Source organism: Equus asinus, chromosome 6 (genome assembly GCF_041296235.1).
Source record: "Equus asinus isolate D_3611 breed Donkey chromosome 6, EquAss-T2T_v2, whole genome shotgun sequence".
NCBI lineage: Eukaryota > Metazoa > Chordata > Mammalia > Perissodactyla > Equidae > Equus > Equus asinus.
The window spans coordinates 14,926,321-14,954,228 of NC_091795.1; the positions used below are offsets into that span (position 1 = coordinate 14,926,321).

Sequence of the window (27,908 nt, forward strand, 5' to 3'; positions counted from 1 at the left end):
AGTTCGCGCGCTCTGCTGCAGGCGGCCCAGTGTTTCGTTGGTTCGAATCCTGGGCACGGACATGGCACCACTCATCAAACCACACTGAGGAAGCGTCCCACATGCCACAACTAGAAGGACCCACAACAAAAGAATATACAACTATGTACCGGGGGGCTTTGGGGAGAAAAAGGAAAAAAAAAAAACCTATGTCAATTTTCCCATTAAAAGTTTTCTAGTCTCGGGGCCAGCCTCGTGGCCGAGTGGTTAAGCTCGCACGCTCCAGTTCAGCAGCCCAGGGTTTTGCCGGTTTGAAACCTAGCACCACTCAAGAAGCCATGCTGAGGCAGTGTCCCACACAGCACAGCCAGAAGGACCTACAACTAGAATATACAACTATCTACTGGGGGGCTTTGGGAAGAAGGAAAAAGAAAATTAAAAAAAAAAATGTTTTCGAGTCTAAAGAAAAACTATGTCAATCATTTGATCTTTATTTTCTTTCTGAATAAGAGGGGGAAACTTAACCAGAAAGCTTATTGTTAGTTGGTTCTGGTACAAAAACATGGCTCACTATTGCTTAGAAGATTTTAACTTATTTTAGTTTTTATTTTCTATTTCATAGACTGAACTGGATTTTTAAAAGCAGGAAAGAATTCAGATATTATGTGACACTGAGTTATCAAAAGGAAGAACAGATTTTACATTGGGCAACTTCCAGTCTTTATCAACAGCAAAAAACTGTTTTTCAGTGCTATTTTATAAAAGTCCTAATCTGTGTGCAAACCATTTGAAAGATATTTTATATGATATATCTAAAATGCTCAAAATAAAAATCAATTCAAAGAGTACTTACATGTAATTTTTAAAAGGATTCTTACAATTAAGTACCTTTATAACCAAGGACAAATAAAGTGACTGGGACATAATGACCAAAACTTAGACTAAATACGAATCCAAGCCTTTTGTCCTTTCCTCGATAACATTACCAACCTTCAGCGGCTGTGGGAGTCTCTCCTTTCTCTTCAGAGGCAGGGGCTGCTCCAGCATCAAGAGTCACTTTGGATTTTACAGCTTCCTCTTCAGATTTCTTTTGAGATTCTTTTTGTTTACTCTGATCCTTTTTACCAGTTTCTAACTCTTCTTTTTCTTTCAGCTTCCGCAGTTTTGCCTTTTCTTCGTCTCGCTTTTTTCTCTCACGCTCTTTCTTTTCTGCCTTCTTTTGGGCCATTGTCTTAATTTTGAAGGAGGAGTCGTCCTCTTCATTCCCACTCTCCACATTAGGACCTGGCTTATTTTTTTGATTTTTTTTTTGTCCTTTCCTAGACTGCAAAAATTCATCTGATTCATCACCACTTTCACCTGAAGAATTTACTCTGGAACGCTCTTTAATTCTTTTACTGTTATCCTCATCCTCTTCTGATCCATCCCACTTTTTATTTGATTTCTGAGCTTTCCCTTTAGCTTTTTTAGAAAGTTTATTGAAATCATCATCATCATCACTCCCAGAGCACGTTTCCACTTTTGGTTTTGCAGTCTTTTTTGATTTTGAATCTTTATCTTCCAACTCTTCACTATCATTATCATCAAAACTTTGTTTTTTGCCTTTCTGTCCTTTCTTTTTTTTATCTTGTTTTGAGGTGGATTCTTCTTCATTATTTTCTGTTGGCTAAAAAATTTCCATTGTTAGATATATTAAGAGAGTTATGTTTTATTTTTTAAAATAATTGAGACTCCTCAGAGTCATGTACTTCATTAACTACACAAAGAAACAATTCTCAAAGTAATTTCAAAATAAGGTCCTTTTTACAAGAACATAAAATTCAACCAAGTACCAAAAGCTAGCCAAGGCCTCAGGCACATCTCACATTCACTGTACACTTCAGAACCCAGGTGCACTGAATCAAGGACTAACCAACCACCAGTCCACATTTACTACCTTCTTCAGATGATGCACAAAGCCTAAGGAGGAAATTAAAAGAAGAAAAAATATCTACTGCTTTTCCATTACTTTGAGGTTTATCCAAATTCAAAGAACGAAAAAGAAAGAATATAGAAAATTGGAGGTGAAGATGGGAAACGCTGTATATCCAAATGTACCAATTTTATGAACAGACAACATACCACAAAATACCACATATTTGGATTCCCAAATAAAATAAGTTTATATCTTTTGGAGGTTCTAAAACACATTCTCTCCTAAAAATTGTTTTCCTTCTTTGACATTAGAATTTATAGAAACTTTAACTAACTATATACACATTGCTGAAACTTTCCAAAAGCAGCTCCGTACAACTGGCACTAAGAAGCATGAATGGTAACCGGATCGGTCTTTCACCTTTACTGCAGCAGCTTCTCTGTCAGCTTTGATGCCTTGAGCTTCCCAAGACAATTCTTCCAGTTCTTTCAGGATATCATCTTCACTAGAAAAGGATTAAAATACATTTTGAGGCAATGGATTAGTTTAATAAGTGAATCAAGTCCCAAAGCTAATAAAAATCAAATATATTTAAAATATACTTACTCAAAGTCTTGCCTTTTTTTCTCCTTTTTCTTTTTCCCCTTTGACTTTTGAGGTTCCTGTTCCTTGGCAGCACCAGCTCCTTCTATTTCTGCAGCCAAGGCATCAAGATCAGCATCATCTTTGGCACTTAAATGGAAACAAAGATATAAACGTTACTCAAGACAAAAATAATCTACCACATTCACTTACAGATAATTTTTTTTTTTTTTTTTTTTTTTTTTTACCATTTTAGCCTTCTTCATGCATTAGCAGCCCAGTGAGAAAAATCATTTGTCAAGTTCTTTCCATGACACTGTTGGGTTATAGCTACTCATCAGATTCCCTGCATCTGACTCAATAAAGTTTCTGAGAAACACTCAAATCAGAAAGACCTATGATGAAGAGCTCCAGGAAAAAAATCTAGGTAATCAAGAAAAGGAAATTAACTTTCGTTGATACTAAAATTTTTTGTGTCTGTGTCTAAATGGAGTTATTTATAAAATGAAGAGAACTTAAAAGATAAAACAAGCCTTAGTACTTGATTATTAATAACAATATCTAAATATTTGGACACCTATCCATTTTTGCCTGGAATACCAGAGATTTTAGAGCTGGAAGGAACTTTAGAGATCACCTCGTCTACTATCTCATTTTACCAATGGGAAAATTAAGATGCACAAAGTTTGAATGCCTTGAACAAAACATGACCACACATCCAAACCTAGATGAATTAGGAATGATTCACTAAAAACATATAAAACACCCCAAAATCCAGAACCAAATCTGCTCACAATCTTTGACATTCCTGGTTTTGTTTCCGGTTCCATCCCACAATGTCCTCATCTACCAATATCATGTGGAGAAAACCAAACTAACTTCCAGCTAAAACCTACAGAAAACCAAGGAGACCAGTCAGTCTGAGATGTGTAAGTAGAAAAGGTGGATGAATCCAAATAAATGACGGAATGAGAAAACAAAGATCTCATGTAACATGCCTCCACTGATGGACACCTTGTTATAAAGATGATTCATTTCAGCAAAAAGACTTTCTAAAGAGAATAACTTTTAATTATATGATAAATATAATTTTAAGATTATATAACAAGGCATTTGAGGACAGGATTCTCAAGAAGCTTAATAGAAGCCAGTAAAGCAGGAATTGCAAAATGGTAAGTGCCATGAAGTAAGGGAATCTAATGCTTATACAAATAGTTGGCCAGAAGTGAAACGTTCCTTTTGTCCTATATCTTAGCCAGTGTATTTGAGGAGGATCACAGAACACTGAACTGCTGCACTGGTGGTGACTTCCTAGAGCACCAAATCCAAAATGAGAAAGTCAGATGTTTCCTAGCAGAGGAGAAGCCTGGAACCAAGTAGTGAAAGAGGTGGAACAGGAGTTAGCTAGGCAAAGGGGGTGTGCATATCAGACACAATGAGGACAAAAATCTACAGGGAATAAAGTGCACTGTCCTCAGGAGGACTCATAAAAGAGCACCTGAATCAACAGAGAAACTTTTTGTAAGCAATGGATTTCTTGACCCCACCCCAAATCTAGGGAACCAGAAACTGAGGAGGGGGAGCAAGGCAGTGTATTTCTAGCAATCTTTCCAGGTGACTGTGGGTCAGATTTGAAGTTACTCTTTTCTTTATAAATGAAGAAACTAAGGCACAGAGAATCTGCCCAGGATCACAGAAGGCAGAGATGGGATCTGAACCCAGGAGTTCTATTCCATAGTCAGAGCTCTTAATCTTGCTGACAATCAAATTTGCATTTTAGAAAGCTACCTCTGGTATGAGCGGGAGGGCAAAATCCCAACTGGTTAGGAAGCAGGAAGACTAACTGGTTAGGGAGCTTTTATAGTTAAGTGCAATGAGAAATGATGAACACCTTACTTGCAAGAGTGGCAGGCAAGATGAAGATGTGAGTCAGATATATATTAAGGGGATCAAGTAGCAACACTTAAGCGACCAACTAAATGTATACAGAAAGGAGGAGAGAAGAATCACAGATGATTCTCATGAAGTAACAGAAACCTAAGTCTGGCCCAGCATCAGCCAGCAGTATCTTCAAGGGCATCTCTGCCACTATTTCACATTACAGCAGCTTCTGAGAACAGAGTGAGATGGGAAGGTGGTTAATGACTGAAGCTTGGCATTTCACTTCCAAAAACTTGCCAGCCCTCATTTAAACTATATTCATCTAATCAAAACAGCATGTGATTGGCTACATTTCCAGAGTATTCATTAACACCCTAAAATAACAGTATATAGGACTATATTTGCATGCTGTTGAGTCTGAAAGGCTTCTTCTGGCTAGGAATAAAAAATTAACAGTTTTTGAGTGCTTGTTGTTTATCAGGCATTGTACTGACCAACCGCTAGACATACTATATATTACATCATTTAATCCTCATAACAACTCTATGAAGTTAAGTTTAAAGACGATAAACAATTTACAAAAGGTTGCCCAGATAGAAAGTAGCATACCAGGAACTCAAGCCCAAATCTAACATCAGAACTGTACTACTTTCCTAGAAAATGGGAAATAAGTTTCTGAAAATTGTTAGAAAAATTCAAACATAGCTAGAAAATATATCAATGATATACAACATGAGTTACAGAAATAAAAGGCAATTTTCTACTATATTCAACTCAGTGTTTTCATATGCCACATTCCTCCATCATCAAGATAGAAAAATTGTTACAACTTAATGGCCTTAAAAAATGAAGCCATTAAAAATACTGTATGTGTGGTTTAAGAAACAAGCTATTTTCTAAAGTGGCTTTAGAGTTTAATATTCACACCAACAATGTATAGAGACATTCATTTTTTTTTACATCCCAGACACTATTTGGTATTATGGTTACTTTTCGTTTAAGCTGTCCTAATAGATGTGTAGTGATATCTCATCATAGTCTTCATTTCCTTAAAGACTAGTGAAGTTAAACACTTTTTCATGTGTGTATTTGCCATTCATATATACTATTCAGTGAAATGTCTCTGCCTATCTTTTGCCCATTTTCTAATTGGATTTTCTTTTAATGCTGAGTTTTGAGAACTCTTTATATGTTCTGTATATGAGTCACTGGTCAGATATGTGGTTTACAGATATATTCTTCCAGTCTTTAGCTTGTCTTTTCATCCACTCAACAGTTTTTATCAAATGAAGCATTCTGAATTTTCATGAGTTATCATTTATCAAGCTTTTTCTTTATGGACCATGCTATTGGTGTCATGACCAATAACTTTTCATTAAGTCCTAGGTCCTGAAGACTTACCTACGTTATCTTCTAAAAGTTGTGTACTTTAATGTTTGATATTTAAATCTGTGATTCATTTTGATCTTTATTTTTTGCCTATGGGTAGCCAACTGCTTCAGCAACATTTTAGACTATCCACCCTACATTGAATTGCTTTTGTGCCTTTGTCAAAAATCACTCAGCTGTGCTTGTATTGGGCTATTTCTGAGTTCTCTGTTCTGATCTACTGATCTAGTGTCTTTGTCTCTGACACTAACAGACTGTCATGATTAATGTAGCTATATTGTCTTGAAATCAGGTAGAGTGATACCTTCCCCCCTTTATTCTTATCAGAATTGTTTTATCTATTCTTAACTCTCTTGACTTTAAAATAAATTTTAGAATAAAAATCTTGCTGGAATTTTAATACAAGTTGTGTTAACTGCAAATGAATTTGAAGAGAACTGACATCTTTATTATATTGAGTCTCTCAATCCATGAACACAGTATGTTTTTTCACTTATTTATATCTTCTTTGATTTCTTTTATCAGTGGTTTGTAATTTTCACAAAACTAGTATTTAACTTCAACCGATCTCAGTTTCTACATGCTCATTACTAACATGCAGAAATGTGACTGAAACTTTTTATGTTGATCTGGTATACTGCAACCTTGTTGAACTCACTTATTAGTTCTAAGATTTTATAATAGATTCAAGATTTTCTAGATACATGATGTTTGCATATAAGAGCAGTTTTATTTCTCTCTGATCTGTATGCCTTTCGTTTCTTTTCTCTTATCGCATTAGCTAGAACTAGTGCTATACTGAACAGTAGTGGCGATAGTGGACATCCTTGCTTTGTTCCCAGTGTCGGGGGAAAGCATCTAAATATGTCAGCTGTAGATTTTTTGGTAGATATTCTTTGTCAAGTTAAGAAGTTTTCCTCTATTCCTCGTTTTCTGAGTTTTTATCATGAATGGGTGATGAGTTTTGTCAAAAGCTTTCTGCATCTATTGGTGTAATCATGTAATTTTCCTTCTTTAACCTTTTAATATGGTAGATTACATTGATTGATTTCTGAATATTGAACATGTCTTGCATTCCCTAAATTTACTCCACTTAGTGATGGTGTTTGTTTCTTTTTATATAATGCTAAGACCTTCTGGTACTCAAGTCTATATTTCATTAGCAACTTCTGCTATCTGTATTCATGAGAATATCGGTTTATAGTTTTCTTTTTTCTATGTATTATCTTGGGCCTTGATATGAGGGTAATACCAGTTTCATAAAAACATTGAGCAAGGTCTCCTATTTTCTGGAAATGATTATACAGAACTGGTGTTAATTCTTGTTTAAACATTTAGCAGAAATCTCCAGTAAAACCATCAGAGTCTGGAGATTTATTTTTCAGGACATTTTAAATTATGAATCCAATTTCCTTAACAGGTGTACAGCTATTCAAATTGTCTATTTCATCTTGGTGAGTTTTGACAGTTTGTACTTTGAGAAATTAGTCCATTCCACCGAAGTTATCAAATTTATGTGTATAGAACTGTTCATAGTATTTCTTCTTATCCTTTTGATATACATCTATAATGATATACCCTATTTCATCCCTGAAAAGGCCTGTATCTAGTAAACAAATTGTGTCACTAATTAACCTTCCAAAAAAGAAAGCACTAGGCTCAGGTAATTTTACTGGTGAATAGCAAAAATTTAAGGAGGAAATGATAGCAATTCTGCACAATCTCTAGAAAACAGAAGCAATCTTCCTAACTCATTCTATGAGGCCAGCATTACCCCAATACAAAACCAAAACCACAACCAAAAGCAGTGTAAGAAAGGAAAACTACTAATAAATCTCATGAACAGATGTAAAAATCCTCAACAAAAATATATTAGCAAATTAAATCCAACAATGCATAAAATGAATTATGCACTATGTCCAAATGGGATTTACTCCAGAAATGCAAGTTTAGAATATGAAATACTGTAGGCCAACAAATTAGATAACTTAGATAAAATGGATGAATTCCTAGAAGACAAATTACTAAAAGTGATTCAAGAAGTAGTAGAAAATCTGAATATATCTATGATAAGTTAAATGATTGAGTTATTAATTTAGAAACTTCCCATTAAGAAAAGCCCAGGCCCAGATGACTTCACTGATGAATTCTACAAAACACTTAAAGAATTAACATCATCAATCCTTCACAAATTCTTCCAAAAAGAGAGAGACAAGGGAACATTGAGGCCAATATTATCCTGATAACAAAACTAGACAAAGACATCACAAGAAAAGTACAGATGAATATTTTTATGTATTGCAAATATTCTTAACAAAATACTATCAAACCAAATCCAGCCACATACAAAAATTATACACCTTGACCAAGTGGAATTTATTCAAGGAATGCAAGGTTGGGTTCAACATATGAAAAAGCAATGTTATCAACCACATCAACAGGCTAAAGGAAAAAAATTATATGATCCTATCAATTGATACAGAAAATGCATTTACAAAATCCAACACCTATTCATACAAAAACACTCAGCAAACAAGAAATAGAGAGCAAGATCTAAACAAAGAGAAAGGTGACCCATGTTCATGAATTGGAAGACTCAATATTGCTAAGATATCAATTCTTCCCACCCTGATATACAGATTCAATGCATTCCCAAAGCCACAAAAAAACATTTTGTAGACAAACTGATTCTACGACTTAAATGGAAAAGCAAAAGACCTACAATAGTTGACACAATACTGAAGAACAACAAAGTTGGAGGATGCATTACTCCACTTCAAAACTTACTAGAAAGCTACCGTCAAGACAGTGGAATATTGGTGAAAGAACAGACAAGTGGATCAATGCAAGAGAACAGACAGCTCAATACAAACAGACCCACACAAATACTGTTATTTGATCTCTAACAAAGGAGCAAACGCAATTCAATGGAGAAAGGATAGTCCTTTCAACATTCGCTGCTGGAAGATTTGGTTGTCCACACACACACACACACACAAAAGGAACCAAGCTGCACAATTTGTAGACCTTGGGTTTGGCAATGAGATTTAAGATTAAAAAAACAAAAACAAAGGCAAAACCCATGAAACAAAAAACGATAATTTAGACTTAATTAAAATTAAAAACTTCTGCTCTGAGTTGGCCTCCAGGCCAAGTGGTTAGGTTCGCATGCTCTGCTTCCGCAGCTCAGAGTTTCACCAGTTCGGATCCTGGGCACTGACCTCACACCGCTCATCAAGCCATGCTGAGGTGGTGTCCCACATGCCACAACTAGAAGGACCCACAACTAAAATACACAACTATGTACTGGGGGGCTTTGGGAAGAAGAAGGACAAATAAAAAATAAATAAAATCTTTAAAAAAAACCCTTCTGCTCTGCATACTGATAAGAAAACGAAAACACAAACTACGCAGTAGGAGAAAATATTTGCACAACACTACTGGCTAAAGGACTTGTATCCAAAATATACCAAAAAACCTCCTATAATTCAAGGATAAGAATCCAATTAAAATATGGGTAAAGATTTTAACAGTCACCTGACCAAATAAAAGCTCAACATAATTTGTCACTAGGAAAATGCAAATTAAAAAAAGGAGACAGCACTATACAGCTATCGGAATGGCTAAAATACAAAAAGTGGACAATATCAATTGCCAGTGAGACTACCAAATGGCTGATTCTAGGATGCGGGCAAGATATAGACACAATAAGCCTGCAGCATCTTGTAATGCCAGAAAGTAAGGAAGTGATTAACCCATCTCCCCCTCTGACCCCTCGCCACCCTCGACGTCTTCCACAAACACAGTGATGAGTATATAACCAAAGGAAGATACTAGCCAAATGAAAGAGCTCTCAATGGCCAATAGGAGCAACAAATTAATCTGTTAATTAGAACAATAAATGAACATAGTATTAAATTATAAACCTAAGTATAAAATATTATTTATAAGCCCATACTGATACAGACAAAAGATTAAATAAATAAATGGGGATGAGGCAAATCTCCCATGCAGAAGAATTCTAAATAAATTATGCAGACACTCCACTCTAATGGAGACACAACATAATTTTCCACTTCTTAAGTGTGGGCTGCACAGAGTGATTTCCTTCCAAAAAGTACAGCATGGAAAAAGGGAGAAGAGAGTAACTTTCCAGTGTAAAAGCCTGAGAAACACTACCTCAGCCAGGTGATCAAAGTCAACATCAGTGATATGTTAAAATCTGAGACACTATCACAGATGAGGAGTCCAAGGAGAAACAACTACTACATGTAATGTGGTATCTTGTATAGGATCAGATATATAGGACAGTAGGTAAAAACTAAAGAAATCTACACAATATATGTACTCTAGTTAATGACATATTAATTCCTTAATTACAATACATGTCCTATGCTAACATAAGATGTTAATAACAGGAAAACTGGTTGTGAGGCATACGGCTGTGTATTTTCCTCATAATTTTTCTGTAAATCTAAAACTTCTAAAAAATAGTTTATTTTAAAAGCCTGAGGGGGAAAAAACCCACCATATAATTTAAAATCATTCCAAAGGAAATAATATACTTTGGTATAAATCTAACAAAACGTGTATAGGACTTCTATGCTGAAAATTACAAAATGCTGATGAAAGAAATCCAAGACAACCTAAATAAAATGGAGAAATATACCAAGTTCATGGACTAGAAGATTCAATACAGTAAACATGTCAATTCTCCCCAAAAATGACATTCAAGTTTAAGGCAATTCCAATCAAAATTCCAGCAAGTTTTTTGGGACATAGCCAAAATTTATATGAAAAGCCAAAAGAACCAGAATAGCTAAAACAATTTTTAAAAAAGAATAAAATAAGAAAAATCATTTTACCAGGTTTCAAGATTAAATATATAGCTACAATAACCAAAACTGTGTGGTATGGGCAGGGGGACAGATGAGAGAGCCTCAAAATAGCACCCACAGAAGTACAGCCAACTGATTTTTGACAAAGATGCAAAAGCAATTCAAGGGAGGAAAGAAAGACAGCCTTTTCAACAAACGATGACAGAGAAAATGGACATCCATACCTACAAAAAAAATGAACTCCAACCTCACTACTACTACAAAAATGAACTCAGGTTACATGACAGACCTAAATGAAAACCGTAAAAGTATAACCTTTTAGGAAAAAAAAGAAAATGAAACTCTTTGGGATCTAGCACTAAGCAAGGAGTTTTTAAGACTTGAAATTAAAAGATCTCCCCAAAACCGGACTTCATCAAAATTAAAAAATTTTTGCTGTGCAGGAAGACCATGTGAAAGCAATGAAAAAACAAGCCACAGAGAGAAAATATTTACAAACCACGTATATGAAAAAGGACTAGTATGCAGAATACATGAAGAACATTCAAAACTCAATAGTAAAAATCCAAGCAATTCAATTAGAAAATGTACAAAAGACACGAAAGTAATTTTACTGAAGAGCATTTACAGATAGGAAATAAAGGATGTTTCACATCATTAGCCATTTGGGAAACGCAAATTAAAATCACAATGAGATAACATTACACACCAATCAGAATGCCCTCCCTCCAAAAAACAGTGGTAATAACCAATGTTGGTGAGGATGTAGAGAATCTGGATCACACATACACTGCTGGTGGAGATGTAAACTGGAAATAACCACTCTAGAAAACAGTCGCTTCCTTAAATGTACTTACCATATGACTCAGCAATCGCACTCATGCGCATTTATCCCTGAGTAATAACAATTTATCTCATGCAGAAGCTGGTAGACAAATGTTTGTAGTAGCTTCATTTGCAACAGCCAAAAACTAGAATAACCCACATGTCCTTTAATGGGTGAATGGTTAAATAAAACAGTGGTCTATTCCCACTCCATGGAATACTATTCAGCAATAAAACAGAATGAACTATGGATACATGCAACAACTGGGATAGATCTCAAGAGAATTAAGCTCAATGGAAAGAAGCCAAGACCCAAACAAACATGAACCCATTTATAATAACAATTTGAAAAGAAAAAATTTTAGAAATGTAGAACTGATTCATGGTTACCAGAAGTTAAGGACGGGTGGAGAAGGGGAAGTGTACAGCAAGGAGATGAGAAGGTTACAAATGGACAATATAAGGGATCCTGGCAGTGATGTTCTGTATTGACTGTGGTTGTGAAGATACAAAGCTACATGTGATAACACTGTATAGCACTAAACACACACACGCACGTGTACACCAGTGAAACTGGGAAATGTGAATACGATCAGTGAACTATATCAGTGTCAATATCCAGGTTTCAATTGTATAGTTCCGCAGCATGTTACCATTGGGAGAAACTGGGTAAAAGGTACAGGGATCTCTCTATATTATTTCTTACAATTGCATGTGAACCTACAATTATCTTAAAAGTTTAATCAAAAGAAACACTGATAAAATGAAAAGCCAAGCCACAAACTGAGAAAAAAAACTTTTGCAATACATATATCTGATGAAGGAAAAGATTTATCTATATTATATAAAGAACTAAAATCCAATATTAACATAATTTTTAAAATGGGCAAATGATTTGAACAGACACAACCAAATGAGATACAGGACTGGCAAATAAACACATGAGAGGATGGTCAATATCACTAACTAATAAGGAAATGTAAATTAAAACCACAATGAGATGCTACTACACAGTCACCAGAATTACAGACTGATAATACTAAGTGTTGAGAGAGGATGTGGAACAACTGGAACACATCCCTAGAGGGAATGCAAAAATGGCACAGCCACTTTGGAAGAGACAGTTTGGCAGTTTCTTAAAGTTAAACATACACACTTACCATATGACCCAGCAATCCCACTCCTAGGTATTTACCTAAGAGAAATGAAAACATATGTCCACACAAATACTTGTACTCAAATGTTCATAGCAGCTTTATTCATAATCGCAAAAAGCTGGAAACAACCCATATATCCATCTACCAGATAATTTATAAACAAATTGGCATCTATCTACACAATGGGATACTACTCACTGATAAAAGGAAAGAATTAATGTTACACCAACACGGATGACTCTTAAAAGTACTATGTTGGGGCTGGCTCCGTGGCCGAGTGGTTAAGTTCGCGCGCTCCGCTGCGGCGGCCCAGGGTTCAGATCCTGGGCGCGGACATGGCACCGCTCATCAGGCCATGTTGAGGCAGCGTCCCACATCCCACAACTAGAAGGACCTGCAACTAAGATATACAACTGTGTACGGGAGGGGTTTGGGGAGATAAAGCAGGAAAAAAAAGATTGGCAACGGTTGTTAGCCCAGGTGCCAATCTTAGAGGAAAAAAAAAAAAGTACTATGTTAAGTGAAACCTGGCTAGCCAATAAAGGCTACATACTCTATGATTCTATTTATATGAAATTTTAGAAAAGGGAAAACTACAGTGACCCCCAAAAAGGGAAAAATTACAGTGATTTCTGGCAAAAGCCAGTTGTAGGGAGAGAGGATTGCCTACAAAGCGTCATGAGGAAACTTTTTAACTTTTTGGGTTAAAGAAAATACTATAGAGTATAGTAAAGTATGATTGGTAAAGGACATATAACTGTATGCATTTAACAAAACTCATCGACTGCACACTTAAAATTTGTGAATTTTATTTTACGTCAATTACACTTCAGAAAAAAATAAACGTGTTAACTTGAATTTCTAGTAATACCATAAAAACAACTGAAAAGTTACAGAATTCATTTATCAGTTTACTGAAAGGTTAAGGTTAAAATTATGTAAATCTAATATAAATTATTTACCTATTTTCATAAACAAAAATAAATCTATATTTTTCTAATACCCTAATTTCTATTACACAATGTAATGTGTAACTAAAATGAAGTTACTACGAAGGAATCCTTTTAAAACATGGTATTTCTTTATTAATTTTGTGCGCAGGCATGTACTCAACTTTGGTATCTGACTTTCTGGAACAAGTAAATAACAATCATACAAAAGTAAAAAATAAGACACACTTCATTCTGAGGTTAAGGCTTTTAAAGACACATAACATTAAAAATGCTATAAAAATGTTACGATATAAAAAATGTTCACTGTAAAGAAGCAAAAAAAAAAAAATCTTATGTGCAAATCTCTTCTCACTTCCAAACTTGGCAAATTTCATTTAATGACAGGCATCTTCCACTGAAAAGTTGTCTAAAGTTTGATAAGAACATAGGAAACCCAACTCCTTCACAAATTATTCCACAATTCAAAATCTCCAAGCTTCCTAAGATTCTCTCCTACCAACCCCTCCTCACTAATGCCTGTGGAGGGTTTACAACCTGGCTCGAAATTTCTCTGACACTCTGAGAGGTGGGGGGGGGGGGGGGGGGGGTGGAAGAGGGGGCCTATGTCCCCTCCCCTCTAGTGCGGGGTTGTGTGACTGTTTGAGAAATTGAATATGGCAGAAATGATGATAGTTTCTGGGTCCAGGCCTTAATCTGGCACTTGAATATTCACTGCCAAGCTAATGAGGACATCTAGATCACATAAGGGAGGTTAAACATGGGTGTTCCAGCAGAGGTTCCAACCAACAGCCACTGTCAACCACCAGAAGTGAGGGAGGAAACCTTTAAGATGACTCCATCACAGCCACTACATGGGACAAGCGAGACCCACCTAACTGAGGCCAGTCAACCCTCAGAACCAAGAGAAATGATGATTTTTGTTGTTTTAAGCCACTATGTTTGGGATAACTTGTTATGATACAATAATAACCAGAGCACCCATATATTTTTTCCTATTCCTAATCAATACTCAGGCCTATAAAAATGCAAATCATGTGGATGGAAGGAGGTAAAATCCAAACCACACTATTCCTTCCTCTCTCCCCACCCCTAAATTGACAAATATAAATTGCCTGTACTCTCCAAGCACTGAGGGAAGGAACAGACATGCCTAACCCTGTTGCTACCCGTTTTCACTTTACTTTGGTTTCTGCTCCTCCCCCCAAACACTCTTTTATCAACAAGAGCAAACAAGAGGAAAAGCATAAGGAGGAATCCCATTCTTTACCCCTAACTATACCCCAGTAGTCCCAGTAACAATAAAGGGAACAGAGAAATCCAGTACTGCCTTCTCCATAGGATGCCTTTTGGCATCTCATTCCCTCCAACCTGTCTCTTCTTACTCAGCACTCCTGGATCACCAATAGTTACATATGCAAAGAGGAAAAAACAAGACAAAAGAGGGAAAAGATCAGTAGTCATTGCTCCTCTCTAGCTCCCACCACTTGCACAACCACTGACCCCAACAGTTCTCACTCCCCACTCCTTCAATGGAGTTCTATCTAAAGTACTACAATCCATTAATAAATTCAGAGCTACCTATTATGTCTCAAACAAAAAAAAGGACCTTCCAGCCTACAATTTCCTTATGAACTAAGACTTGACACCTTTAAAAAGGATATGAAACTATACTGCTACTTACACTTTACAACGCAATGGAAACAGAACGTATCTTGTTACCTTCAGTTCAGCCTAATTCTCCACCTTCTAAATACCAGATATGTTTAAGTGACAAGAATACAACAGCAAGCCCAAGCATCACCTTGTAGATCTCCAAATATATATAATCTAAGTTCATACACATAAATTCCAATACATCTAACTATAAAATCAGTCTAGGGCAACTTTTTCAAATTAGAGTTAGTACTCTCAATGGCGGGGCGGGGCAGGGGGGTGAAATGCACAGTTGTGGGTGATTTTGGAAGCCTGAAAATTCTCCCCAGTAACTTTTTTCTGTTTGTTTGTAACTTTAATTTGATAATAAAGATTTAAGACAAACATACCATGAACCATATGGATGGCTGGCTTATCACAGTCTACTGTCAAAGTACACCATCCCAAGGTTTTGTTTACAAACCTCCACTAACTTGTTTCACGTCGATGAGAAAGATCAGAAGCAGAATTATACGTAAATTAAATTTTTTTGCCAAGACAAGGCGCTATAATGCAAAGCTCAAAATCATTAGGTCAAATTGAAAAAAACCAATAAGAAAAATTGAGCCCTTCCTAGTATGGGCATGCCAAACTCTAAGAAATCCACTATAGGAGGCAACACATTCTCAATGAAATGGCCATTTAGATCCTGCTACTCAAAGAAAACTTCTAGGATAAGCTGCATCAGCACCAACTTGTTAGAAATGAATAATCTCAGGTCCCACCCCAGATTTACTGAATCAAAATCTCTAGTTTAACAAGATCCAAACGTGAATCAAATACACATTAAAGTTTGAGAAGCACTGACTTAGGATCAACAAAATAGTAACATCCTTCATGTTAATACTGCAAGTTTGAACTTTAAAAATTTTATATTTGTTACTATTTGATATGATTATTTGGGGTTTCATAATCGCATAAGAGATACAAGTTTATACCTAGTATTATGCCTGTAGAAATATGTAGGTAATATTGATCATTTAGGCAACCATTCTCAACACCTTAAGAAAGGATACTATGTTATAAAATAGTTAATCAGGGGCCAACCCCGTGGTGGAGTGGTTAAGTCCATGTGCTCCGCTTCGGCGGCCCAGGGTTTCGCCGGTTCAGATCCTGGGCCCGGACCTGGCACCGCTCGTCAGGCCACGCTGAGGCAGCATCCCACATGCCACAACTGGAAGGACCCACAACTAAAATATACAACTATGTACTGGGGGGATTTGGGGAGAAAAAGCAGGGAAAAAAAAAAAAAGATTGGCAAGAGTTGTTAGCTCTGGTGCCAAGCTTAAAAAAAGAAAAAATTGTTGATCAAATTGAGCACTTTCAGCGCTGACTCAAAGTGAACTCACTTGTAGTTTTTGTATTCTGTAGTAGCAACTCTGGTTCTTAATCACTGTTAAAGGATTATTCTCACCTAATTTACTATGTATAGCGCCTGGCATAACCAAATAAATAGTAACAATTTTTGATGCAGGTACCTACTCTCAGGAGAGGGTACTTCTCAATAATCAACTTGCAGAACGACAGCATCATTAGAATGGTCTGGCTGCACCTGTGTACAGAATTATTAGGCAACAGAAAAGCAAGTGAAGATCTCAGGTACTCCTTATTAACAACCCTTGGTATTCAAGAGCTAAGAACATACAGCACTCTTGTTCCAATCTGGCCTGCTCTCCTCTGATGGCCGATTTAATTAGAAATGGATTTGAAAGACACACATATAATAACTTTAGGAAGCAAATCTGAAATCTTGAGGGTGGTACTCCCATACTTAACCTAAACTCCATGTTCTCCCTTCATCTGCTCACTGTATTATCTGTGCATACGTCTATTTGCTATATGTACTAAAATATAAGATCTTTTGAGAACAGAAGACTCCTTTTTGTATGCCCAATTCACCTCTGTACCTTCTACAGCTACCAACCAGCAGGAAATGTAACACATTCCTAACAGGATCTATTAAAGAAAAAACCCTGTTCTGGAATGGCAACCACAACTTTCATACAAAAAGCAAGGCTCACCAGTCTCATCATAGAAGTTTACTGTACTTTTGATCATAGTAAAACTTCCAAATTGAATTTTTTGAAACAAATTCAAACACCAGTTTAAAAATCCCACTGAGAGAAAAGTACAATGACATTTCACTTACCTAACACAAATAAGCATTCAACCGTATGTGAATTTCCCAAATGAATGAAAATGCACCACTCTTTAAAATTTAAGATGTAAGTCTTTCTTATAATAGACTATTAACCTCCTAAAGTATTTATGTATGTCTGGAGTTGTTTCAAAATAATGGGAAAGGGAGGAAGAGAGTGGGCAGGGTATAGAGGAAACAAGGTCATCCACAAATCGATAATATTTGAAGCTAACTGATGGACACGTGTGTTCATTAAACTATTCTACTTTTGTATGTATTTGAAAACTTTCATTTAACCCTACAGTAATCCAAACAATATGGTACTTGTACAAGGATAAACATAAAGACTACAGGAATAAAATCAAAAGTCCAGAAATAAATCCATTCATTTATGGTCAATTGACTTGACAGCACCAATCAACAGGGAAAGAAACAGTCTCTTCAACAAATGGTGTTGGGACTAGATATCCACATATAAAAGCATGGAGTTGGACTCCTACCTCACACCACATACAAAAATTAACTCAAAATGAGTTAAAGACCTAAATGTAAGAGCTAAAACAATAAAACTCTTAAGAAGAAAATATAAAGGTGAATCTTCATGATCTTGGACTTGGCAATAGATTCTTAGCTACAACATCAAAATTACAAACAACAACAAAATACATAAATTAGATTTCACCAAAATTAAACACTTTTATAAAAAAAGGACAATAACAAGACAATGAAAACACAAACCACATAATGGGAGAAAATAATTACAAACCATGTATCAGATAAGGGTTAAGTATTCAGAATATATAAAGAACTCTTACAACTCAACAAAAAGAGAAACAAATCAATTTAAAAATGAGCAAAGGACTCGCACATATGCGCAAAGAAGATATACAAATGGCCAGCAAGAACATAAGATGTTCAGTATCATTAGTAATCAGTGAAATGCCAACCAAAACCACAATGAGACACCACTTCACTCACTAGGATGGCTATTTAAAAAAAGAAAAGGAACAAAAGCATTGGCAAAGATATGAACAAATGGGAACCCTTGTACATTGCTGGTGGGAGTGTAAAATGGTGCCGCTGCTGTAGAAAAGTCTGGTGTTCCTCAAAAAGTTAAACATAGAATTACCATATGACCTGCCGATTCCACTCCTAGGCATGAACTCAAAAAGACTTGAAAACCAGGACTCATACAAACACCCGTACACAAATGTTCATAGCAGCACTATTCACAAAAAGTGGAAAACAACTGAGATGTTCATCATCGGATAAATGGATAAACATTATGTGGTGTATATATACACACACACACACAATGGAATATTAATCAGCCATAAAAACAAAATGAAGTACCGATACCTTCTACAACATGGATGAACCTTGAAAAGATTGTGCTAAGTACAAGAACCTAGACACAAAAGGTCAGTCATAGATGGTACAATTCCATTTATATGAAATATCCAGAATAAAGAAATTAAAAGACATAAAGTAGTTTAGAGGTTTCCAGGGGCTGAAAGAGAGGGAAGCAGGGAGTGACTGCTTAATGGGTACAGGATCCTCCATTAGGTGTGCTGAAAATGTTTTGGAACTAGATAGAGGAGATGGCGTAACATTGTGAATGTACTAAATGCCAAAGAATTGTAAATTTAAAATGGTTAATTTTATGTTATGTGAATTTCACCTCAAAAAAATTTCACAAAATTGATTACATATTTCATGCCAACTCAAATAGGAGTAAATAATAGAATTTAACTTTATTCATCATTTAAGAGTGATAAGTTTGTAGGTTTGCAAAAGGATTTTGTCCTTAAACCAAAGAACAGCACAGAACAAGTTGCCACTTATAAGTCTCTCTAATAATTCCCCTCCATTCTAATCACCAATAGGCTAAGATAACCAAGTGTTCAAAGTGAGAGCATGAAGACAAGATTTACACAGAATAAAAGAACAATAATTTTAGCCAAATACCTATAATGCAAGTGTAACTTTTAAAATTAAATTACAAGCTACACCACAATGAAATGCAACATGAACCTTCTTTGCAACCTGGTTTGAACAAACCAACGGTGAAAAGTCACTGTGGAGCTAGAGATTGGAAATATAGACTAGATATTAAGTATTAAGAGAATTTGTGTTAACTGCACTGGGTGGGATAAGAATGTTGCGGTTATGCAAGGAAACGTAGAGAGAAAACATCAATGTCTATAAAATACATATAGCAAAAATGGGGGCAAAATGGTAGTAATGATTAAATCTGGGTGATGATTGTATGGGAGTTCATTATACTAATCCCTCAACTTTTCAGTGTACTTAAATTTTTATAATAAAAAATAAAAATTTTAAATTTAAAAAAATATATAAAGCTTGTATAAACAAAAAATAAACTTTGGCCTGAATTACATAACACAGTACTTTGACTCATAATTTCCAGTGTGAGAAGACAATGCCTTCCCAACATTTAAGACTTTTGTTAGCTATTAACGTGTCTAAAAGAGGAAATCATTTTTCATAATCATTTTGACCTTAGAGCAAATTAAATTCTTAAGAGAACGATGGAAAATTCACTGAGTACATGTCTTTTTTCTCCGTAGGGTTGAGTCCCGACAAATAATGCCTTTAAGAAAAGTAACATCCAACCTTAAGTAAAAGGTCACTGACCTGGAGTGGGGGATTATAATATAAGACTAAAAATTGGACAAATGCACTACTGTCCTTTTACTGTTTTACAGGGCATTAAATATGGACTTTGTATATACGAGGTAAAATTTCAAGTCCAACCACTTAAAAAAATAGAAATAGAATATATAAATTCTAACCCAGGATAAGAGAGAAAAAAAATTTTTTAAATAGAAATAAAGCAGAATTGGCACAAATAAAAAAAAAAACATGACGGCTGAAATAACGTCAAATATATCGTTAATGAAGAGCAATGTAAGTGATTTTAAACTCTTAAAAATATGTTACCAAAATGTTTCTATAAAAATTCAATGTTATGCTGTTTACCAAAAGATAGACCTGAAACAAGTACACAGAAAAGTAAAAGTAAAAAAATAGAATCCCCAACAAACACTAGCAAACCAAATCCAAGAGCATATAAAAAGGATTACACACCATGACCAAGTGGGATCTATCCTAGGATTGAGAGATTGATTCAACATACAAAAATCAACTCATGTAACCCACCATATATAAATAGGATAAAAGAAAAAAACCACATGATAATGTCAACAGATGAAGAAACAGCATTTGACAAAACCCAACACCTTTTCATGGTAAACACACTCCCCAAACTAGGAGTAGACAGGAAACTCCTAAGCCTGATAAGGGCATCTATGAAAAACACAGCTAACATCATACTTAATGGGGAAAAACTGAAAGCCTTTTTCCCCTTAAGAACAGAAAAAAGACAAGGATGTCCACTCTCCCCATTTCCATTCAACAGTGTACCACAGGATCTACTCAAAGCTCTAGGCAAGACAAATAAAAGGCATTTCGATTGGAAAAGAGGGAGGAAACACTCTGAACTTGCAGATGATGTGACCATGTACACAGAAAATCCTAAAGAATCAACACACACACGACAGAAAACCATTACAGCTAATAAATGAGTTCAGTAAAACTGCAGGACAGAAGATCAATATACAAAAAGCAATTGTATTTCTATGTACTAGAATTGAACAATCTGAAAATAAAATGACTAATTTCATTGAGAACAGCATAAAAAAGAACTGATGCTTAGGAATAATTTTTAGAAAGAGTTGCAAACCTTGTACTCTGAAAACTATGAAAAATCACTGAAACAAACTGAAGACCTAAATAAGTGGAACGACATGCCATATTCACAGAACTGAAGGCCTAATATTGGCAATACTCCAAAAATTGATCTATAGATGAAATATGATCCCAATCAAAATTCCAGCTGCCTTTTTTTTTGAAGAAATTTTGAAGCTGATCCTAAAATCTATATGGAACTGCAAGGGACCCAGAACAGCCAAAACAATCTCAAAAAAAGAACAGTTAGAGAAATCACACTTCACAATTTCAACTTACTACAAAGCTATAGAACTAAGAACAGTGAGGTAATGCAGTTAAGGAGTGACATATAAATCAACGGAACAGAACTGAAAATCCAGAAATAAAGCCCTACAGGTATGGTCAATTGATTTTGACAAGGAATTAGAGAAAGAATATCTTTTCAACAAATGGTGCTGCGACAAGTGAAAATCCACATGGAAAGAAGGAAGTTGGACCCCTACCTCACACAATACACAAAAATTAACTCAAAATGGCTCAAACGTCTAAATGTTAAGAGCTAAACCCACAAAATTAGAAGAAAATATAGTAAATCTTTATGACCCTGGGTTTGGCATGGTTTCTTAGATCCGACACCAAAAGCACAAGCAACTAAAGAAAAAAATAGGTAAATCAAACTTCATCAAAATTAGAAACTTTTGTGCTACAAAAGGAAGGAAAAGACAACCTCCTGTGGGAGAAAATAAAAACAACCCATGGAATGGGAGAAAATATTTGCAAATCATATATGTGACAAGACATTTGTATCTAGAATATATAAAGAACTCCTAATCCTCAATAATAAAGATAAATAATGTAAATATGGGCAAAGGATCTAAATAGGCACTTCTCCAAACAAGATATACAAATGTCCAATAAGCACATGAAAATATATTCAACATCTTAAGCCATCAAGGAATGCAAACCAAAATCACAACAAAATACCACTTCATATCCACTAGAATGGCTATAATCAAAAAGCCAGATGATGATAAATGTTGATGAGGATGTGGAGAAACTAGAACTCAGATACATTTTTCGCTGGAATATAAATGGAGCAGCACCTTTGGCAGTTTCCAAAAAAAAGTTAAAGTGCTTGGCAGTTCCTGAAAAAGTTAAACATAGAGTTACCCTATGACCCAGCAATTTCACTCCTAGGTATACACCCAAAAGAACTGAAAACATGTCCACACAAAGACCTGTACAGGGATTTTTATAGCAGTATTATTTATAACAGCCAAAAAATGGAACCCCAATTTCATCAACTGCTATAAAAAGTTTACGGTTTGAATGAAGCTTCAGAAACAGAAAAACCAAACAAATATTTTATATCTCGATAGAGAGAATATTTCTATCACCAAAGGGAGGTTTGAATAGCAATGATTCTAAAACATGACTGCTTCCTAGATGAAAAGTAGGGATTTCTCTAAGCACCAATCTGAAATTTTACATACCATGTCTGAAATGGGAAGGAATGAAACATTAAGTCATCACTGCTTTTACTTTAAACACACAGACTATGAGACAGGCAGTTATTCAATTAAGGTTAAACGAGAAAGAAATTCTTTTTTTTTTAAAGATTTTATTTTTCCTTTTTCTCCCCAAAGCCCCCTGGTACATAGTGTATGTTTTCAGTTGTGGGTCCTTCTAGTTGTGGCATGTGGGATGCCGCCTCAGCATGGCCTGATGAGCGGTGCCATGTCTGCACCCAGGATTCGAACCGGCGAAACCCTGGGCCGTTGCAGCGGAGCATGCAAACTTAATCACTGGGCCATGGGGCCGGCCCTGAGAAAGAAATTCTTTAAAGAAATTTTGGCACTGAATGACCTATACTGAATGGTGGTTGTTTTTCTATTCTCCCTCCTTCTTTGTTAAGTTCTTAAAAATCTTTAACAGTTGCTTCATCAGTAAAGATCTTATGTAGATATTAATTTTTCTTTGGAAAGTCTATATTTTGGAATATCAGGATTTCCTAGATCAGGGAGCACACACAGTAAAAACCATAGGTTCTGGAGTCAGGTTGGGCTTAACAGCTGAGAGGCTCTAAGCCTCAAGCACATTATTACGCTAAATTCCAATTTCCTCTTCTATATGTTATACAGTAGTTCTTATATCTTTATGCCTTTCCGTTCCTCCCAGATTCTCAAATTAGTTATAGCAGGGTCAGTGGTTCTGCATTAAATGTTTTCATTATTAAAATTACGTAAATATTGTTACTGCTACATCAAGTGGTATACTGTGATTATTTCAATACTGTTTAATAAGTGTTCAAAATACCTGTATATTTTGTACTATAATTTCGCAGCAGTATAATCTGTCACAAGGCATAAGTTAGAAAGGGAGGAAAAAAGGAGTCATTTGTGTGTCACTAACCAAAACATGCCTGATTGCAGACCCATTATAACCTGAAATATAACTGCCACACCCGAGAGAGCCAAAAAAAAAAAGAGAACCAGAATGATGAATGGGAGGCTAACTGTGAAAAACTAGATAATTCAGCTCCTTTTTTACCTCTGCACACATCATAAGAGAACATCCACTGTATTGTGTAAATGGAACACAGGTTTCCCCTAAAATAAGGTCCCATCGTGTAAACTGATGACTGGGAAAGTTATAGGAAGGAATGAAAATACTGCCTTAGATTTTTGTATGATCTGTAGATATTGAATCTTATCCTTTGTCTTATAAAGAGTTTCCCCAATCAACTGAAAAAAGGCAGGAAAATTTGCTTAACATCCTATGAAAATCTCATTCTCAGAATTACACAAGCTGGAACAAAATTCTACAACTTAGTCTTTAAACAAAACCATACTTTAAAAAAAACTATAGTGTGATATAACAAAATATATGCTATCTGAACAAAACTAGACACTCAGAGTAAATAAAAAAATCTGGGCCAGCCCCAGTGGCCTGGTCGTTAAGTTTGGCATGCTCCATTTTGGCGGCCCAGGTTCAGTTCGCAGTTCCTGGGTGTGGACCTACACTTCTGTTATCAGCCACTCTGCGCTGGCAGCCCATATACTGAAAAATAGAGGAAGATTGGCACAGATGTTAGCTCAGGGTGAATCTTCCTTAGCAAAAATAAATAAAAATAAAAAAATCTAAATTTAAATGAAAATTGAGTGGTTAAGAAATTTAAATGATTGATTACATATAAGGATTAAAACAGTCAAGTGTTTTATGTTCTCTCCAAAAACTGAAAAGTGGCCCAATGCCTTATCTTAACTCACAAAGCAGCTGTTCATTTCTCACCCAGTTCTACCTGACCTGAAACATGCTTGGCTTAGGACAGCTTGGGAAGTAGGATGAATGCAAAATCTTTAAAGTAGGGGTCTTCATACAAGAGTAAAACCAGATAAATATCTCATTTTACACAAACGAGAATATTAATCCTAAGGTATGACTTTCTCCTTCTAGACTTTCTTCCCAGTCTGTGTTTTTGTTCCTTTCATAAATATTCCAAATATCCTTGAAGATAGTACTATTTAAATATACAACATTAAGTTAATATACCCCAACTTTTGGTCACTTTTTACTGAACTTCCTCTTCCACAAGTAAGCTTGTTTGGTTTTTGTATTCTTCTGGTGACCTGTGGTGACATTATATTTTCTGGAAATTATTTTTTTAAGAAAGCAATTTATTGTACTAAGGCATAGTTTGTTCAGTTTAACACAGAAGGGACTTGAAAATCTAGTAAGAGAAGAAACTAGAGGATACAGGAGGATAGTAGTGAAATAATAAAATTTAATCATTAACCAATGGAATGAAGCACTTATGGGAGCCACCAAGGGACAAAATTGTGGCTTAACTGACACTTTGGGGAGTGAATATTTTTGTTCTCTAGGCCTTTAAAATTTAATCAGAAATAATTTATTTTGTACCAAAATAAACAAACAAAAGGTCAAAGCAAACTCACAAAACAGTGGAACTTCCCTGCCCCTCTCTCCCTCCTCTAAAATATCTTATACGGAAGGCCAAAGTAAAAAGGCCATGCAGTTCTAGTCAAAGGGAGCCCTCTGCAAAACCTGAGTATTTCTTAGACACAACATGAAAAACGTTCAAGCAAAGGAGTCCATGAAGCATTAAAAACAAACAAAACCTTGATATTGGCATATGAGAAAATAAATTATGTTTTTCAATTACGTTGCCACCACTTTCATCATGAGCCAAAAAATAAAGACTACAGATTAGTCTGAGGGGGGAAAAAACCCAGTAACATTCCTTCTACACTACCAAAGCAACATTTAACAATAAGGCTCCACTGTCTGCAATTTAAACTTTATATCACCCATGAAAATCTTTACAAATTAATAAGAGAAACTCACTTTTCTCTAGAAATACACAGACAAGAATAAGTACCTCCCTTCTGAATAGCTTTTTTCCATTGTCAAAGAGTCTGGAAAGTAAAAACTGTAAGTAAAAGAATAACACATACTTGTACTTTTTCATCTAAAAAACAGACTTCTGTAATCCTGAACCAAACAAAAAAACACTTTTTTAAATAAGAATCAGTGAAATTAGAAAACTGGATACTTGATAATATTTAAGAAGTCACTGTTAATATTCCTTAGGCTTGATAATAACGTTGTGGTTATTTTTTCCATCAAGTATTTATCTTTCAGATACACTTAAAGGACTTACACCTGAAGGGATTCTGAGATTTGCTTTAAAATATCCAGCAGGTGGACAAAACAGGATTGGTCACGTGATAACAACGGTTGAAGCTGGGCAATGGGTACATGAAGCTTTATTACCTATTTTTTTTTTTTTATATGGTTGGGGGAAAAAAGTATCCTATGCATCAAAAAAATCCTGTCAAAAGTAGAGAAATTTTTGTCCCATTAAATCACCCAGAATTCTGCTTATTTTTTTATCTGTTTTGATTAACAAGTTCTATTCTTCAAACCAATTAACTTCCTCCAGTAGACCTCTAGCTGAAATACAAGATTCACCTTGGTGCCTTTTAACTCCACTCGGCAGCTAGGTGAGTGCCAGGTGAGGAAATGATCCAGGATTCCAACGTATAATTAGTGATCTTATTTAAACTTCAAGACCACATATCCGTTTTTTGAGTCAGAATGATGAACTGGCACAGGTTGTTATTTATGCTTTTCGTTTTTTGAATTTACCTTACTCTCCGTCTAGTATTTGAACTAAGTTTGGTGAGTAGTACACCAACGTGAAAAGTAACAGATGTTGTCCACTGCCGGGAAGTAAACTATTTCAATGAGAAGGGTAACTCAATCGAACGTGACACACAAATATTCCAAAAATCTCGAGAGTACGTAACTCTACATCCACCCTTACACTCCCTCCCCGCCAAAGCCTTTTTTAAGAGGTTAGAAAAGAGCAACCTTGGTTGGTTTCATCTCCTCCTTTCTTAGGGGAGGTGCTAGCGAGTAAAGAAATGACCAAAAGACAGGCCGGAAGAAAGCAAGCGAAAAGCGTGGAGTCCAGACCATCAGCCCCTAAATAACTGAGAACTGTATCCAAATTGTAGAAACTTACGTGGGAGTTAGCTATTCAACACCCCCCTGTAACGCCGACGTACCCGAGCGGCTCAGAGGGAAAAACCTGGCTCTGGGTACACCACAGTCGAACTCCCTTCTCTCCAAGTATTCGTGCGTACAGAGGCATAAAAAGAACTCTTTCTGACCCTCGCCGACAGAACCGCCGCAAAACAACAGCCACCCGTCCAGGCCACGCTGGCCGGGCGGCCCGAGGCCCGCGTCCCTCCCCGCGGGGCCGGGAACCCTAAAACAACCGCCCCGCTCCTCAGGCCGGGGACCCCTCTTTCTCCAGGCCGGGCGAGGGGAAGCGGTGGGACTGAGTCTCGGTTCGGAGAACTCGCCCCGCCGAGGCCCTCCGCGCCCGCCGCCCACTCTGCGCCCAGGCCCGGAGCCCCGCGGGGCCGGTCGGATGCCTCGACCCCGGTCCATCCCGCGCCGGCGGGACCCACACGACCCACCGAGCCGCACCGGCCGCCGCCGTGCGGACCCAGCCACTGCTACCTGTCTTCGCTTTTGTTTTTCTGCTTCTTCCCCATCGCGTGACAGCGGCGCTCGTGGCCCCAGCCCCTCCACTCGGTCTCTCACAGACCCACTGTCCCCCGGCCGACTCTGGGCCCCCTTCGGCTTCGTCCCCACGGCGCTGCCGCCTCTCGCACCCGGCTCTCCACAGACCCGCGCACTGAGACAGGGCACATATGGTGTGAACTCTGAATGCGCAAGCGCATCTCCCCGCCGCCTCGGCGTGGGGACGCAGGGCGCGGCTCATCGAGAGCCGCGCTTCGTGTAGAGCGTCTCCAGTTGACCCGCCCTTCAGGCGGGAGCCCGAGCGCCCCCTTCCCGCAAGCGTCCGCTGCGCACCGACGCCCGCGCGGTTTCCAGGTTCTAGAACCCGGAGGTGGACAATGAAGCTGAAGATACCCCACGACAGCCCCTCCTTACCGGGGAACGCAGACTTGGGGGTGTGGAGGTCGGTTCAGAAGTAAACCTTCCACCTTTCAACCTCTGTACCTTGGTATTCTCAGAGGCACGAAGTTCATTAAAGAACCCCAGTGGACCAATGACGAGCGCCCTCGGTGTTCCCAAGAGAGATGAATCCAGGACAAAATGAGGCTTCTCAGTAACGTCCATGAATTATGAAGTATGCACAGTGACACACACACACACACACACAAAATCATAAAACAAGAACACACCCATTAACTCCCCCAAATAGATCTTAATCTTTGCATTCAAAGTGACAGTAAGTTCCAAAAA

At 36.8% G+C, this 27,908-nt stretch overlaps 1 protein-coding gene across 2 annotated transcripts in view; it reads right to left on the bottom strand.

Annotated features, from left to right (window-relative positions):
• EIF5B (eukaryotic translation initiation factor 5B) overlaps positions 1 to 27,439 on the bottom strand; it is an 80,250-nt gene extending 52,811 nt beyond the window's left edge. For both annotated transcript variants that reach the window (XM_044772979.2, XM_044772978.2), the window contains exons 1-4: positions 27,156 to 27,439; positions 2,501 to 2,626; positions 2,315 to 2,399; positions 970 to 1,645 (exon numbers count right to left, since the gene is read on the bottom strand). In XM_044772979.2, the coding sequence (XP_044628914.1) occupies positions 970 to 1,645; positions 2,315 to 2,399; positions 2,501 to 2,626; positions 27,156 to 27,190 (922 nt within the window). In that variant the 5' untranslated portion in view covers positions 27,191 to 27,439. The remainder of the gene's footprint in view (positions 1 to 969; positions 1,646 to 2,314; positions 2,400 to 2,500; positions 2,627 to 27,155) is intronic.
• Between the last annotated feature and the right edge of the window lie 469 nt (positions 27,440 to 27,908).